Source organism: Ornithodoros turicata, chromosome 3 (genome assembly GCF_037126465.1).
Source record: "Ornithodoros turicata isolate Travis chromosome 3, ASM3712646v1, whole genome shotgun sequence".
In the NCBI taxonomy this organism is placed as follows: domain Eukaryota; kingdom Metazoa; phylum Arthropoda; class Arachnida; order Ixodida; family Argasidae; genus Ornithodoros; species Ornithodoros turicata.
The window spans coordinates 15390689-15403103 of record NC_088203.1 but is presented as its reverse complement, the minus strand read 5'-3'; the positions used below and the strand labels follow the sequence as shown (position 1 = coordinate 15403103).

At 51.8% G+C, this 12415-nt stretch overlaps 1 protein-coding gene across 3 annotated transcripts in view; it reads right to left on the bottom strand.

Moving 5' to 3' along the window:
- The window catches only part of LOC135388194 (uncharacterized), a 98397-nt gene extending 90388 nt beyond the window's left edge, over positions 1-8009 (bottom strand). For all 3 annotated transcript variants that reach the window (XM_064617582.1, XM_064617584.1, XM_064617583.1), the window contains exons 1-22: positions 7922-8009; positions 7812-7848; positions 7216-7257; positions 6981-7105; positions 6867-6923; positions 6498-6563; positions 6374-6427; positions 6273-6311; positions 6084-6218; positions 5687-6017; positions 4089-4206; positions 3882-4034; positions 3704-3823; positions 1781-1961; positions 1703-1729; positions 1472-1519; positions 1026-1163; positions 771-967; positions 591-703; positions 376-493; positions 166-315; positions 1-114 (exon numbers count right to left, since the gene is read on the bottom strand). In XM_064617582.1, the coding sequence (XP_064473652.1) occupies positions 1-114; positions 166-315; positions 376-493; positions 591-703; positions 771-967; positions 1026-1163; positions 1472-1519; positions 1703-1729; positions 1781-1961; positions 3704-3823; positions 3882-4034; positions 4089-4206; positions 5687-6017; positions 6084-6218; positions 6273-6311; positions 6374-6427; positions 6498-6563; positions 6867-6923; positions 6981-7105; positions 7216-7257; positions 7812-7848; positions 7922-7943 (2385 nt within the window). In that variant the 5' untranslated portion in view covers positions 7944-8009. The remainder of the gene's footprint in view (positions 115-165; positions 316-375; positions 494-590; positions 704-770; positions 968-1025; positions 1164-1471; positions 1520-1702; positions 1730-1780; positions 1962-3703; positions 3824-3881; positions 4035-4088; positions 4207-5686; positions 6018-6083; positions 6219-6272; positions 6312-6373; positions 6428-6497; positions 6564-6866; positions 6924-6980; positions 7106-7215; positions 7258-7811; positions 7849-7921) is intronic.
- Between the last annotated feature and the right edge of the window lie 4406 nt (positions 8010-12415).

Here is a 12415-nt window from a genome sequence, read left to right as displayed (position 1 = left end):
CTTCCGTCGCAAAGAGGACGCAGTGTCGAACGTCTCTAACTTTGTTCCCTTTCGTCGCATTAGACTATCGGTGGTGACGTTGTATACAGTGCTCCATCCCCTCTCGAAACAAACCTAAAGGAAGTCGGAATCGTGGATCTGCCACATGCTACAAACCGTACTCACCTTAGAATATTGGAGCTGATCCTCTGAATCGCACGATCCCTGTGGCGTCTTGCCAGTATAACGGAATACGCGCAGGTCCACAGAGAAACAGAGGAACGGTATGTCTACACTAGTAGATGCGATGAATTTCAACCACGACAGGGCTGTCTCCTGCAGAAGAGAAAGTGATTTAGCCACACTTTCACGCATGTTACCCGCACACGGCCATACAGCAGCAACGACCGGGACGCAGGAATCCAAGTTTTGCTTGAACACAGAGGTCTGCATAGCCCGACAAACGCTTGAGCTCCCGGGGTAGTGGCTGTTCACTACGAGTATGTCAACATTTCTGCGGAGAACCATTTCCGGTATAAAACGAATCACTGTGGGGCTACGATATGTTACGTTGTCACGAAAACAAATGTCAGCATGACTTGCGTTCCTACTTCGATACGTCACGCAGTGTCTTGTCGACGATTCTCGGCTCTGAGATGTACCCGGCCAGCTGTAAGCTGAGCAGCAGGCAGAGACCGCTTGCCTTCAGTGAACTATACAAAATCTGAAACGTTGACAGTAGCAGACAATGAACCTGATAGAGAGTTTATCTCAGTTTCTGTTTGTCTTACCTGCAGCTTAAGAGTGAGCTTGTCAAGCTGCGAAATTGACTGACTGACGTAGAGGAAAGCGAGACCGTCGAGCTGTGTACCCCTGAGCAGCACAGGGGAAGACTCCGCAAGTTTCTCGGCATCCGTATTCAACAGCACGTCCTCATGCAGAGCGACTAATGCTTTGATGTCCGGACCTCTCAAACGCTGGTAAACAGCTGCCAAAGCAATTTCGTAAGGTCCCATACCAGCTCCCGAGCTACTTCAGCAACTCACCGGCTGATATGTTTCGCATAACGTCAGGTTTAAGATATCGTCGCAGGGACAGCACGATGTGCGTGCAGTGCTGTTTCGTGAAATTCCGTGGCACGGAGATTCGGTCGGACAGCACACATATCAAAGGCCTCGTGAAGTCTGAGCATGACCATGTCATATTGCACCATGTATCTCATAACGTTGAATATAAGTTGAGGAGGCAAGTAAGCTGGTGTATACGATTGAACGGAAGCACCTCCTTGAATCTGAGGAGCAAGGATGTGGAGGAGTAGACAGGACGGGCACGGGACAAGAACCGACAACGACGACTCAAAAAGGACGTTTGAGTCGTCGTTGTCGGTTCTTGTCCCGTGTCCGTCCGGTCTGGTCCTCTCCTTCGTTGCTCCTCAGACTGAAGGAGGTGTTTCCGTTCAATGTATCCCATAAGATTGAACGTAAGTCCATACCTTTTCCTTGAGCCATACAGCGGTGACGTCTTTCACTGTCTGTGCTACCTTCAATACCGCAGAATTTTGACATAAGTTACTTCCGCTCTTGCATGTGTTCTCGAACTGTACGATAAGCTAATCATAACCTATTCAGCAATTCGTGTAAGCTGTCACTAGAGGTACGCCTATTCTACGGCATCTGTTGTTAATACAGAACATAAACATGTCTGAGGATGAGATGATTCTTACCTAGTGGCGCAGCCTCGTTGTTTCTTTCTGCAAAATGAAGAAGCTGAGAGTTGCTTCAATGGCACGACACGAACTCACCGTGTCCTGTAGGAATCGCAGGAGGGGGCGGAGGGGCATCGTCTTCCGTTGGATGGCCTTGTGCCTGGCGCACGGTCTCCAGACGCTCGAAGGGTTTTCCACATTCCCCTTCGTAATCGTCCATGTCCACGTGGTAGGTTGCGACGCACGAAAGCGGGAACATGGAAATCGCACGTGACACCTTGGAGATGAACCGCGCACTATTATAGCTGTCATGGCATGACCGATTCGATTGTATAGGAAATAAAAACGAGGATAAGTAAAGGGACAGGGCAGCATTTGCATCTCTGACGAGTCTCAAACGCATCCCAAACAATTCTGATACCGCATCCGTAGGGAGCGTGCAGTGTCAGGCGCTTTCGGCCTGTCGCATCAACTCTAAAAGCTGAGCTCCATACGGCGGCAAGGCAGTGTGCTCTTTGACACTGTCAGACGATGGACGATACCTAGCCACGGCAGAGACCTATGCCTTTAGGAAATGACGTTTCTAGCGCTCAATGAGGCTTGTGCGGTGACGTCACGTTTGGCCACGTGCCTCAGGAAAACGTATTGCTGCACAGGAGTAACAGTAGGAGGGCATGCCATCAGTTGTTGCGGTATGCGTGCAATTACGGGAGGAAATTGCAATTGCCTTCGCCTCATTCGACCCGCAGTATGAGGCCTGTGACGGATCCCCACGTTTTCCCTAGTCCCGTGGCTCAATGGCGCTCAAAGGCTGCGCGTGAAGTTGTGGACGAGCATAATCACCCAAGACATTGGTGTATTGCAGCAGGTACAACGTACAAGAATTTCGATCAGAAACACTGAATTGATATACAGGGTTCGCCAAGATGAACTTGGGTTTGTAAAGGGGAAGATTGAAAAAAAAGGCTATACCTGCGCCTCAGGTCCTTCGGTTATATGGCGACTCAGCTGAACGCGGCGTTGCAGACGATATCGAAACCAAGTTAACAAGTGGAACTGAATACAGAGGAGTACTGCGAGAAGTCGTCTGCAACGCCGGCGTTAGTTTCCGCATCTGACGGAAAGAGCTGAAACACACGTATAGCCGTTTTTTTTTTTTTTGTTTTTTTAATTGACAAGTGGAAGTATCGATTTGGAATTTTGGTTCATAATACGTCCTCATCTCGTCGTCATTTGCTTCCGAACAATTATTTATTTGTTTGTTCCGAACTTGTATGTGTTTTATCTCCATTACGAACCCCAAAGTTATCTTGGCGAACCCTGTACCTAACATGCCATCTACTTGTCTGAACATTACGAGATTAATGCAATTAATCTTACGGGAGACCTTGCCATTACCTGTGAGCACTTTTGTCAGATTTAAGAAGTTTATCGGGCCAACCCAACTTACCCGTTACCATTTTTCTATTTATTTATCTTTCTTCCTTCGGTTTCTGTTTCATTTTTCTTTCTTCTTTTTTTTTGTCAGAAACAGAAAGCGCGTGCAGGAGTTACCCCATTCTAGCGCAAAATGCATGCAAAAAAAAGAAAAGAAAAAAGCGAAAACAGTCCTTACGCGTCCCGCAAATTGGCCACGCTCACATCTCCTAAAGCAGCGATGCCAGGAAGCCATGTACCTGCCTTTCTGATAACGGCCAACCTTCTGAAAACTGCAACAGTACGGAGAACACAGGAAACAGGAAGGGGCGGGTGACTGTTTTCTTTCCGCAGCATCTTGCACTATCTCGACGCAGAACTGAGCTTGAGCGCCAGTTTGCGATCCTTTTAATTAAGGACGGCTTTCGCAATTTTTTTTCGGCTACCAGGGAAGTCCAAGAGTAAATGCAACTGTTGATGACCTTGTAACGCAATAACCCTAGTTATTTGGAATTTACCCCTCCATTATATTGCGACACCGTGGAGTTTTGCTGAACTAGGAAGCACTATTGACACCACTGAGCACTGAAACACTTTATATACCTTAGCTGCAAGAAGAGCAGCGCCTTCGTGAGACTCAACCTGGCCGTTGCCAAGTCGCGCCTCTGCTAACGCGTCTGCGTCAACTGAGGCACCTGGTGCCCATTGGGGGTCTTTGCATACCTGCGACGAATATCCGACACATTATCCCGCACACTACATCACCGTGTACGTATCTTACCCTCATGTAGCTGACAAGCTGACTCCTATTACATGCCGCTCGGGTGCTGCCCGCGCCTTTAAAGAGCAACGCCGCCAAGGTCAGCGAAAAACACGTGTTCATCTGTGACTTGTGGTCTAAGAGAACGCTGGTCATCCAGGACAAGGCTTGAGCCTGAAAACGAATCTTTGTCGGTAGCGCTGTCGAAGAGCCGGAAACAGTACTTACAATAGGAACAGATGGAGTATGGGGGTCGTCAGAGTACAAGACTGAAGGGAACGCCGTGCGGCAAGTCTCGTTCAGGGTGTCTTGGTAGTGAGTCTCCAGAATGAGGAAGTCGACGTGCCTGCATGCTCAATGTTATGAACAAGCTGTACAGTTATGCGAGTGCTCCACCGCGCGAAATGCAGTCTTTGCGTGTCATGTGTTCAGCAAGATCAAGGAAGCCAACATCGATCGGTTGACCTGACGATGAGACGTGATGTAATCAATACAGCAATTTTGAACTGGTGGTGGCGCCGATGATATAGTAGCTGTAATGGGTTCATTAATAGCCTGTAGTATGAACCTACGTATTTTCTGTCACTCTGTCAGACATATGTTGGCACTGTTTCCCCCAAACAGAACAAAACCTCCCGGGGTGTTCCTGTGGATATCCTTTGACGGAAATTCGGATCTCCGTGAGAGACAGACGTCCGACGGACGTCCCCCACATCTCCGAGTGGCCACGGTTCGGACCTCCCACATATATCCGTCGTTTGTCTTCACAGGATGTTACATGGAGATGTCTGGACATTGCACTGACCTACTTATGTACATGCAGACGTTGTGTGGATATACAAACATCCGTAGAGGAGAAAGACAGTTTTCATAGAAACCAGCATTTTGCCGCCTGCCATTTTGTTTTAATCCCCGCCTCCGCACCTTTTAATTTTTGTTGCTCCTCTTTGTTTTTTGTACATGCCATGACGGAGAACGAACGCAGCGTTTTAGTCGGAAAAAAAGATATATAAAAACTCCGACAGGACCACCCAGTCCCAGAAGGTCACTTCGAAAGGCAGTGCCATTCCCTTCAAAAGAGACAACAGATACTATATACTGCTTGTCTCGCGAGCATCCCCATATTCCAGATACCTCCTCGCCTGTGAATCAAAATGATGAGTGTGTTGTCTAAGCTTAATTCGATTACGCACGCATACAACAACGAAGTGAGAAATTGCTCGGTGTATTAACTCGACAACTTCTGTGCTTCGTACTGGTTTTGGTTAGAGAGCTGGTACATCGAAAGTCAAACTTCGCAGTGCTATATCGCCACCCGTTTCTCTCTCTCCCGCAATGAATGATCCGTGTAACATCCCGACAGGGATCTAGCTCGGACAATTCTTGAAACAGCCGCGACCGGATATCCTGTGGATACAGATCCTGGGACGTCCATGTATGAGGCTCCCAGTGATATCCGACGAATATAGATTTTCGGGTACGGACCTTGGGATCTGTTTCGGACGTCTACAGGAGAAAGTGTTCTAGAAGTCGGCACAGGACGCACATTCCCCCAGAGCGTTAGTCGTGACGTTGCCAACCTCTGAGGCAGACCACGGCCAGCACGTTCATTAGCTCCACCACCACCTACGCATTTTTTGTTGTCTCAGACGTAACATTTCCGCACAAGAAGCCGCAGATAAAACCGTTTCGTGCGCTCTTAGTCATCAGGAGACTTCCACTACCACGACGTGATAGGAGGTCTTCTTCGGCGGTCGTAATACCCGTTACCATGCTACGTATACGATGCCTGCAGTAAAACATAGTTAAAGGCTTTGAATACTCACTCTCCAATAGCAGCCAGCCTTCGAGCAATGAGCGTCGGCGCTGCATCCCAGTCCTGGATGGTTAAGCCAATGGCAAACTCGAGCTTAGACGGGCGAAGCACGCCTTGTAGCGACCGAAGAACGGGAATAAACGTCTCAAGCGCGGCAGAATGTAGATTCAGACCGAGAAACGCAACACCGTTGAGACCAACGGAGGTCAGCCACCTTGACACACTGTTCGAGAAGCGGCTCGCTTCTGGACCCAAGACTTCCAGTGTCCTTTGAGCCATGTTCACCAGGATATGGAGTCCCGTGGTACCCTCCAACACTTGTAATACTTTAAATGTAGCCTCTGTGGCGCAAAAGAAAAGGTATTGGTGTTGATCCGGTTCAGATGTATGGTATGACAGCGTCTTACCGCTAACTGGACTAAATGTTGCATTTTGCGGATCGTATTTGACGTCGGAGTAAACAAGATGCGTGCAATATTCCTTGGGAAACTGAAGCGGGTGTCTTGCTTCTGGAGACAGCACGCACAAAAGAGGTCTGGCTCCTAAAAAGATTGAAAGATAAGTATGCGCGCTTTCCAAGACCAGTTGCCCCATACCTTTAGGGCGTAGGGGAGAAAGTCGTGGTATGGCTTCCTCTACAAAGTGAGATGAGGTTTTACTCGCACTCCCGTCACCGGACATTGCAGGTCATACTTACTGAGAATTCTGTCTATGTCAGTTCTCGAAACCTTGCTTTCCTCTTGGTGCAGGGCTGTCGAGAAAGGCCGGCACATACCGTAGTCAATGTTTACCAATACATCTGTACACTGCTGCTTACTTACCCCTCGCGACAGGTGGCGCTACTGATGGACGTGCGGCAGCTATGGTGGGATTGTACGTGGGATTTCCTAGCAGGGAAAAACGGCAGGAGTGGAGTAAATGAACTTCTTTCTTCCCAACACAAGAAGCTATCATGGTCATGCATAGTTTGCATACGAGTAAAAAAAATTATTTCGTAGCCTTCGTTGTCTGACACTAGCCTTTCGATACCTCATTAACAAGCCTTTAACCTGTTCGTGATCACGTGCCTTGTGCAGTGATAGCGCATTCATTAGCTGCTACCGGTCTACCTATGTATACCAGTTTATACTGCAATTATTGTAGCAGGAGTTCTTCCGATATTCTGGAAACGCCTGCCAAAGGGCGCTCACCAGCATAACGATCTTTCTCGACGTTATGTTCATAGGCGGGCGAAGAAGAGGTGAGACCTGCGGGACATAACAGCATTTATAATGTCCACCCAATGAGGGTCATTTGACGCCCACCCTTCGTAGCATTGCGGCGCAGTTCCTCCTCTCGGCTGGTAACAATAAGGATAACAGCAACGAGGAGAATGCAGCCTCCTACCAGGGCGACTTTCAAGATTAGCGAGCCGGACTCTGGAGGATTGCTGCTGGGTGGAGACATCAAATATTTCAGTTCGTGTAGTTACACGTTTACACGTGTAGTTACAGTAAAAGCAGATCACCGGTAGCCAAGGACACTGTCCAAGGAACTTACCTGTCTGTCGACTTTTCGTCGTCAGAGACCTTCGGAACAGCTCTGCAAAGCACACAAAAATTGGGAACTAAACAGCATCATTCTTGTTGCACGACACAGTATTCACTGCATTGTTTCGTTATCATGACCCACCCTGCGTTGCCCTGCCGTCAATAGCAACACGTCATTTTGATATCGCCCCCATCAACTAAAACTTTCAGGATGGCAAGTTCACACCGTATCATAAGTCCACATTGTCCCATTTCATGTGTTTACTATATTTTCAGCGAGGTCACCGTGAAGTTCCCACAACCAGTACACCCTACGCGTAAGAGTTCGTCAGCGAGTTCGAACCGTCACCGATACCTAGTGCATGTAATACAGCCTCTCTACACGTCGGAACTTGGTGACGTACCTGATCTCCAAGAAGGAAGGAAAGAGTCGTGCGGATTATGCTTTTTGAATACCATACCATAATTGTCTCTTGGTAAATACGCTCGCTAGAACTAACGGAATTTCATAATTGTGAGTTACGTTCCTCTTGTGGAGAATCGTAATTGGACAGCATCCGGGGAGTTGTTTAGTGGCCCTCTAGGGATGCACTGAATACAACTCACCTTGGAGGGAGCTGTTCCCTCCCCGAAGGACGGGATTCTGCGTGGATGTATTGCACTCGTTAATATCCATTCGCTGCGATCGTTTTAACTGTGAAAGAAGCGCGACATACCTTTCCGCGGAGGGCTGTCCATTCACCCGGGTGTTCTTGGTGCCAAGAACGCCCAGGAGTTCACGGATGGTTCGCGCGTGAATGAATGAGCGCGCTTCCCCTGCTCGCTCTTGTGGCAGGGTTGGTAACGGATACGGCTGGAAGATTCTGCCAAATTTCGACTCTATTTCACTTCACGAACACAGTGAACGAAACAGCACGTACATCACATTCAGATCGTTGTCATGATATGTGGGTGTAAGTAAGTTATATTCTGCTTTTTAGTTCGAAAGTGTGGAGGAATGAAGGAAGAAAAAGTCGTCTGCCTTCCTAAGAGTGTGGGTCAGAGTGTGGGTGCTCGCAGCGGGCCCGACCCTTACTGGTCGGCGTCTGTGGACATTCGCTCAGTCCCCCTGAGCCTCTTCCAGGCCAACGGCCTCACGTCCATCCCAGTCGCAATCAAGCCTACTGATGGCTCTGTCATCCGGTCCAAGAACCCGAAATCTCTGCTTCAAGGCCTGGAAGCCATTACTCCTGAGTTCCGGGACATCGCCGAAGTGCGCCAATATGGAAGAGATGGCATCATCTGCAAATCTGACAACGTCAACGTCATCCGCTCGCTCCTGTCAACTTCCACCTTCGGCAGGCAGCCGGTGGAGGCATTCATCCCGCACCATCTCGCCTGTGTCAGAGGGGTGGTGAGGGGCGTCGACGTCTCTCTTCCCGCTACTGAAGTCCTCGAGCTCTTCTCCGACGCTGGTGCCCTCGACGCGTACCGCTGCAGCAGGCTTGACAACGATCGGCGTATCCCAACCCAGTCCGTAGTTGTGTCCTTTGCGGGACTCGCCTGCCCATCTGAAATCAAGTCCTGGCCACTCATCTTCTGTGTAGACACCTACAAGCGAAGACCGCTTCAGTGCAAGCGATGCTTCCGATTCGGACATACCACCAAAAACTGCAGATCTGATCCCCGCTGCCGCCACTGCGGCGACGGCCATGACGAGCCCACGTGCCCTGTTAGTGTCTCCCCGAAATGTTGCCTCTGCGGCGGGAAGCACTCTGCCGACAACCAATCATGCCCTTGCCGTGAGCAAGAGTCTTCCTTGTTAGAGGTCATGGATGCTCGCCACTGTTCACGGGCGGGAGCGGCTGCTGCCTTGAAGAGGCGCGGTTCGGATTTCGCTGCCAGAACCCAGCAAGCTGTCCAGTCCCCATTCCCTGGCGATAGGCTTCAGAAGATGATTGATGCCGCCGTCGAGGCTGCAGTCTCGAAGGTTAGAGCGGAACTCGACTCACTCTGCGCCATGGTTGCGTCCCTCTCTTCGGCCCTTTCTGAGACGGTCAACGCCATCTCCGGCAACAAACAAGTGGCTGTAGCCGCTGTGCCCTCGGCTGATCCTTCTCCTCAGCCCTGTGAACCCTGCTCTCCCTCCTGCTCATCGGCCGCCGCCCAGCCTGGCCGCGTGTGCCCAGCCTCGTCCCACGAGGCCATGGATGCGTCCTCCTCCAACTCCAAGCGTGACGCCTCGTCTGCGCTAATGTGGTGCAGCCCCTGCGAAAAGCCCCATGGCAAGCGGTCAAAGAAGGGTAGCCGCCCGAATACTGGTGACGACGTCCTTGCTGCCGCAGTCGCTCAATCCTTACTGGGTGATGAGTAGCCTGCGCGTCTTACAGTGGAACTGTCTTGCGATTTCTTCAGCTCTACCCGACCTCCACACGCTTGTCTCGAGCTGCTCTCCTGACCTCATTCTCCTTCAAGAAACGTGGCTATCCCCCCGACGGTCCTTTTCCTTTCCGGGCTTCCAGGTATTTCGCCTGGACCGGCCCGTGGGACGGGGAGGAGGTCTGTTAACGCTCATCTCCCTTCGCCTAGTGCATTCTGCCCGCGTTGTGTGGCAAACCCTGTCCCCTCTTTGCGAAGCCCTCGCGGTGCGGGTTACTCTCCCACGCTTCGGCCCCCTGGATGTCTTCAATGTGTACTGTCCGGCTGGCTTCCAGTCACCCTCGGCGCTCAGTGGCGCACTCTCTCATGTCTCTCAGCGGTACATCGTCGCCGGTGATTTCAACTCCCATCATGTTTCGTGGGGTTCCAAGACTGACTCTAGCGGCAGAGAGCTGTGGGAATGGATATGTCGTCATAACCTCAGTGTTGCAAATGATGGATCCCCGACGTTTCTGCGTGGCACCGCTAGGTCGGTGCTCGATCTCACGTTGCATTCGCCTGCAGCCCGCCTATCTTCGTGGCGCACGCTGGCCTCGGGCTCTAACAGTGACCACCTTCCCGTCTTCTTTGAAGTGGTCATACCGGCAAGACTCGCTGCTACCTCGCGCTCCCTCTGTAATTACTCCCTGCAAGACAAGAACCTGGCCCGCCTCCTGGAGGGCAGCTCTGAGCTCCCGCCCGTCAACCGTGCTATAAGTGCTGCCTCCTCGCTGACCCGCTCGATAGCGTCATCCACATTCCGCATCGACAAGCGATCGCCGTCAGGCTGTGCGCCATGGTGGAATGCTGATTGCGCAAGGGCCTACCGGCGCCGCAAGGCCGCTTGGAAACAGGTGCTCGCAAATACATGCTACGTGAATTGGAAAAATTACCAATTCCATAAAGCCGTGTTCAGGCGTACCATCTCTGCGGCAAAGCGGGCCTTTTTCACTGAACGAAACGCATTCCTCTCCGGCCCGAAGAACAGGAAAGCCCTACACAGGCACGTTTCCAATATCAGCAGGTCTCTCTCCTCAGGATTCCCCTCTGACTCTCTCGTCATGTCCGATGACGCGGCGAGGGCCCAGCTGGAAGATATCGCCAGGGGTCTGGCTCTCCGCTTCCAACGCTCTACTTCCTGCGCGCGGCAGCCTCCCGTGACGTCGTCGTCCGGCTTCGTTGCTGTTTCTGCAGAGGAACTTGACTCAGTGGTGCGCGCTCTTCCAAGCTCGGCTCCCGGCCCGGACGGCGTCTCAGGCAGAATGGTGAGGTCCCTGTGGGCTGCCCATCCAGAGGAGCTCCTGAACATTGCGAACGTCTCCATCGAACACTCGTGGATACCGGATGACTGGAAGGTGTCTAAGGTGGTTATAGTCAAGAAGATCGCCTCGAGGGGCTTGGCCATGGATAACATTCGCCCGATTGCCTTGACATCCGTCCTCTGCAAGACCATTGAGCGGATTCTGCACCGCCGGCTCTCTTCCTTCTTGGAAGCCTCTTCAGCGCTCAATGACAGCCAGATCGGCTTTCGCCCCCGTTGCTCAATCTGGATGGCACACGCCAGCCTGGAAAGCCAGATTTGCCTTGCGCGTGAGTGTGGGAAGATGTCTGCCCTGGTTACCTTGGATGTGGCGAAGGCCTACGATAGCGTGGAACACAACGTCCTCCTCCATCGTATGGTAGCTCTCAACATTCCCCCGTACATCGTTTCATGGGTTTGCGGCTTCCTCACTGGACGAGCATTCTTTTGCTCGGATGGACGCTTTGTCTCATCTTCGCATCCGCAGCAGAGGGGCGTCCCCCAGGGGTCCGTCCTTTCGCCACTGCTGTTTAACATTTTGATGAGTTCCCTACCTCTCGACCCGGGCGTCCTCACCCTGACCTATGCGGACGATATTGCCTTCTTCTCCAGCTCTCTATCGCTGCATACGCTACGTGAGAAACTGCAAGAATATCTCCTCGCGCTGTCATCCTGGATGCGTTCCGTCCACCTCACGTTGAACGTCCAGAAATCTGCAGTCCTGGTGTTCCCCCAGACCAACTGGACTGGAGGAGCTGTGACCATCATTCTGGATGTTGCCGGTCAGACCATTCGCCAGACCAACCTGCTGCGCTACCTAGGCGTCTGGTATGATCACATGCTCCACTGGGACCATCATGTGGAAGTCATAAGCCAGAAGGCTTCGAAAGCAATTGGCACAATCCTCCGCAGCGCCAGCGCCCGCTGTGGTATGCGCAGGAGCACCCTGCTCTTCCTGTACAAGTGCTACGTACGGCCAATTCTTGAGTTTGGGTGTGTCGTCTTCTCGCACCTCCCCGACTACCGTCTGAGCAGGCTATTCGCCGTAGAAAGGAGAGCCCTCCGCCTGTGCATGGGCCTCCCCAAGTACACGGCCAACCAGGCGCTGTATGCCGAAGCCCGCATTCCCCCTCTGAAGACTCGGTTCCGCCTACTCACTGTGAACACCTTCCTCTCGCTCTGCCAGAGCCCATTAGCCTCCAGACAGAACCAGTCTCTCAGGGATCGGGCCCAGTGGATCGCCCGGAGGTGGCGAAAATCCAACACCCCGCAGCTCGTCTTTGTCGAATCCCTTCTAGCCTCGCTGAATACTTCTCTGACTGCCCCTCCTGCGCCCATCTGTCCGGTCTCGTCCATGGCCCTGCGAGTTGCCGACGCGTTCCAGCCCGGCGTTGCCTACGCTCCGTCTCCCCGGCTTGAAGCCCTCCTCTCGGCGCACATCAACCAGTTCCCATCTCACGTTGTTGTCGCGACAGATGCCTCGGTCTCGGCTCAGCTAGCGGGTGCCGGCGTC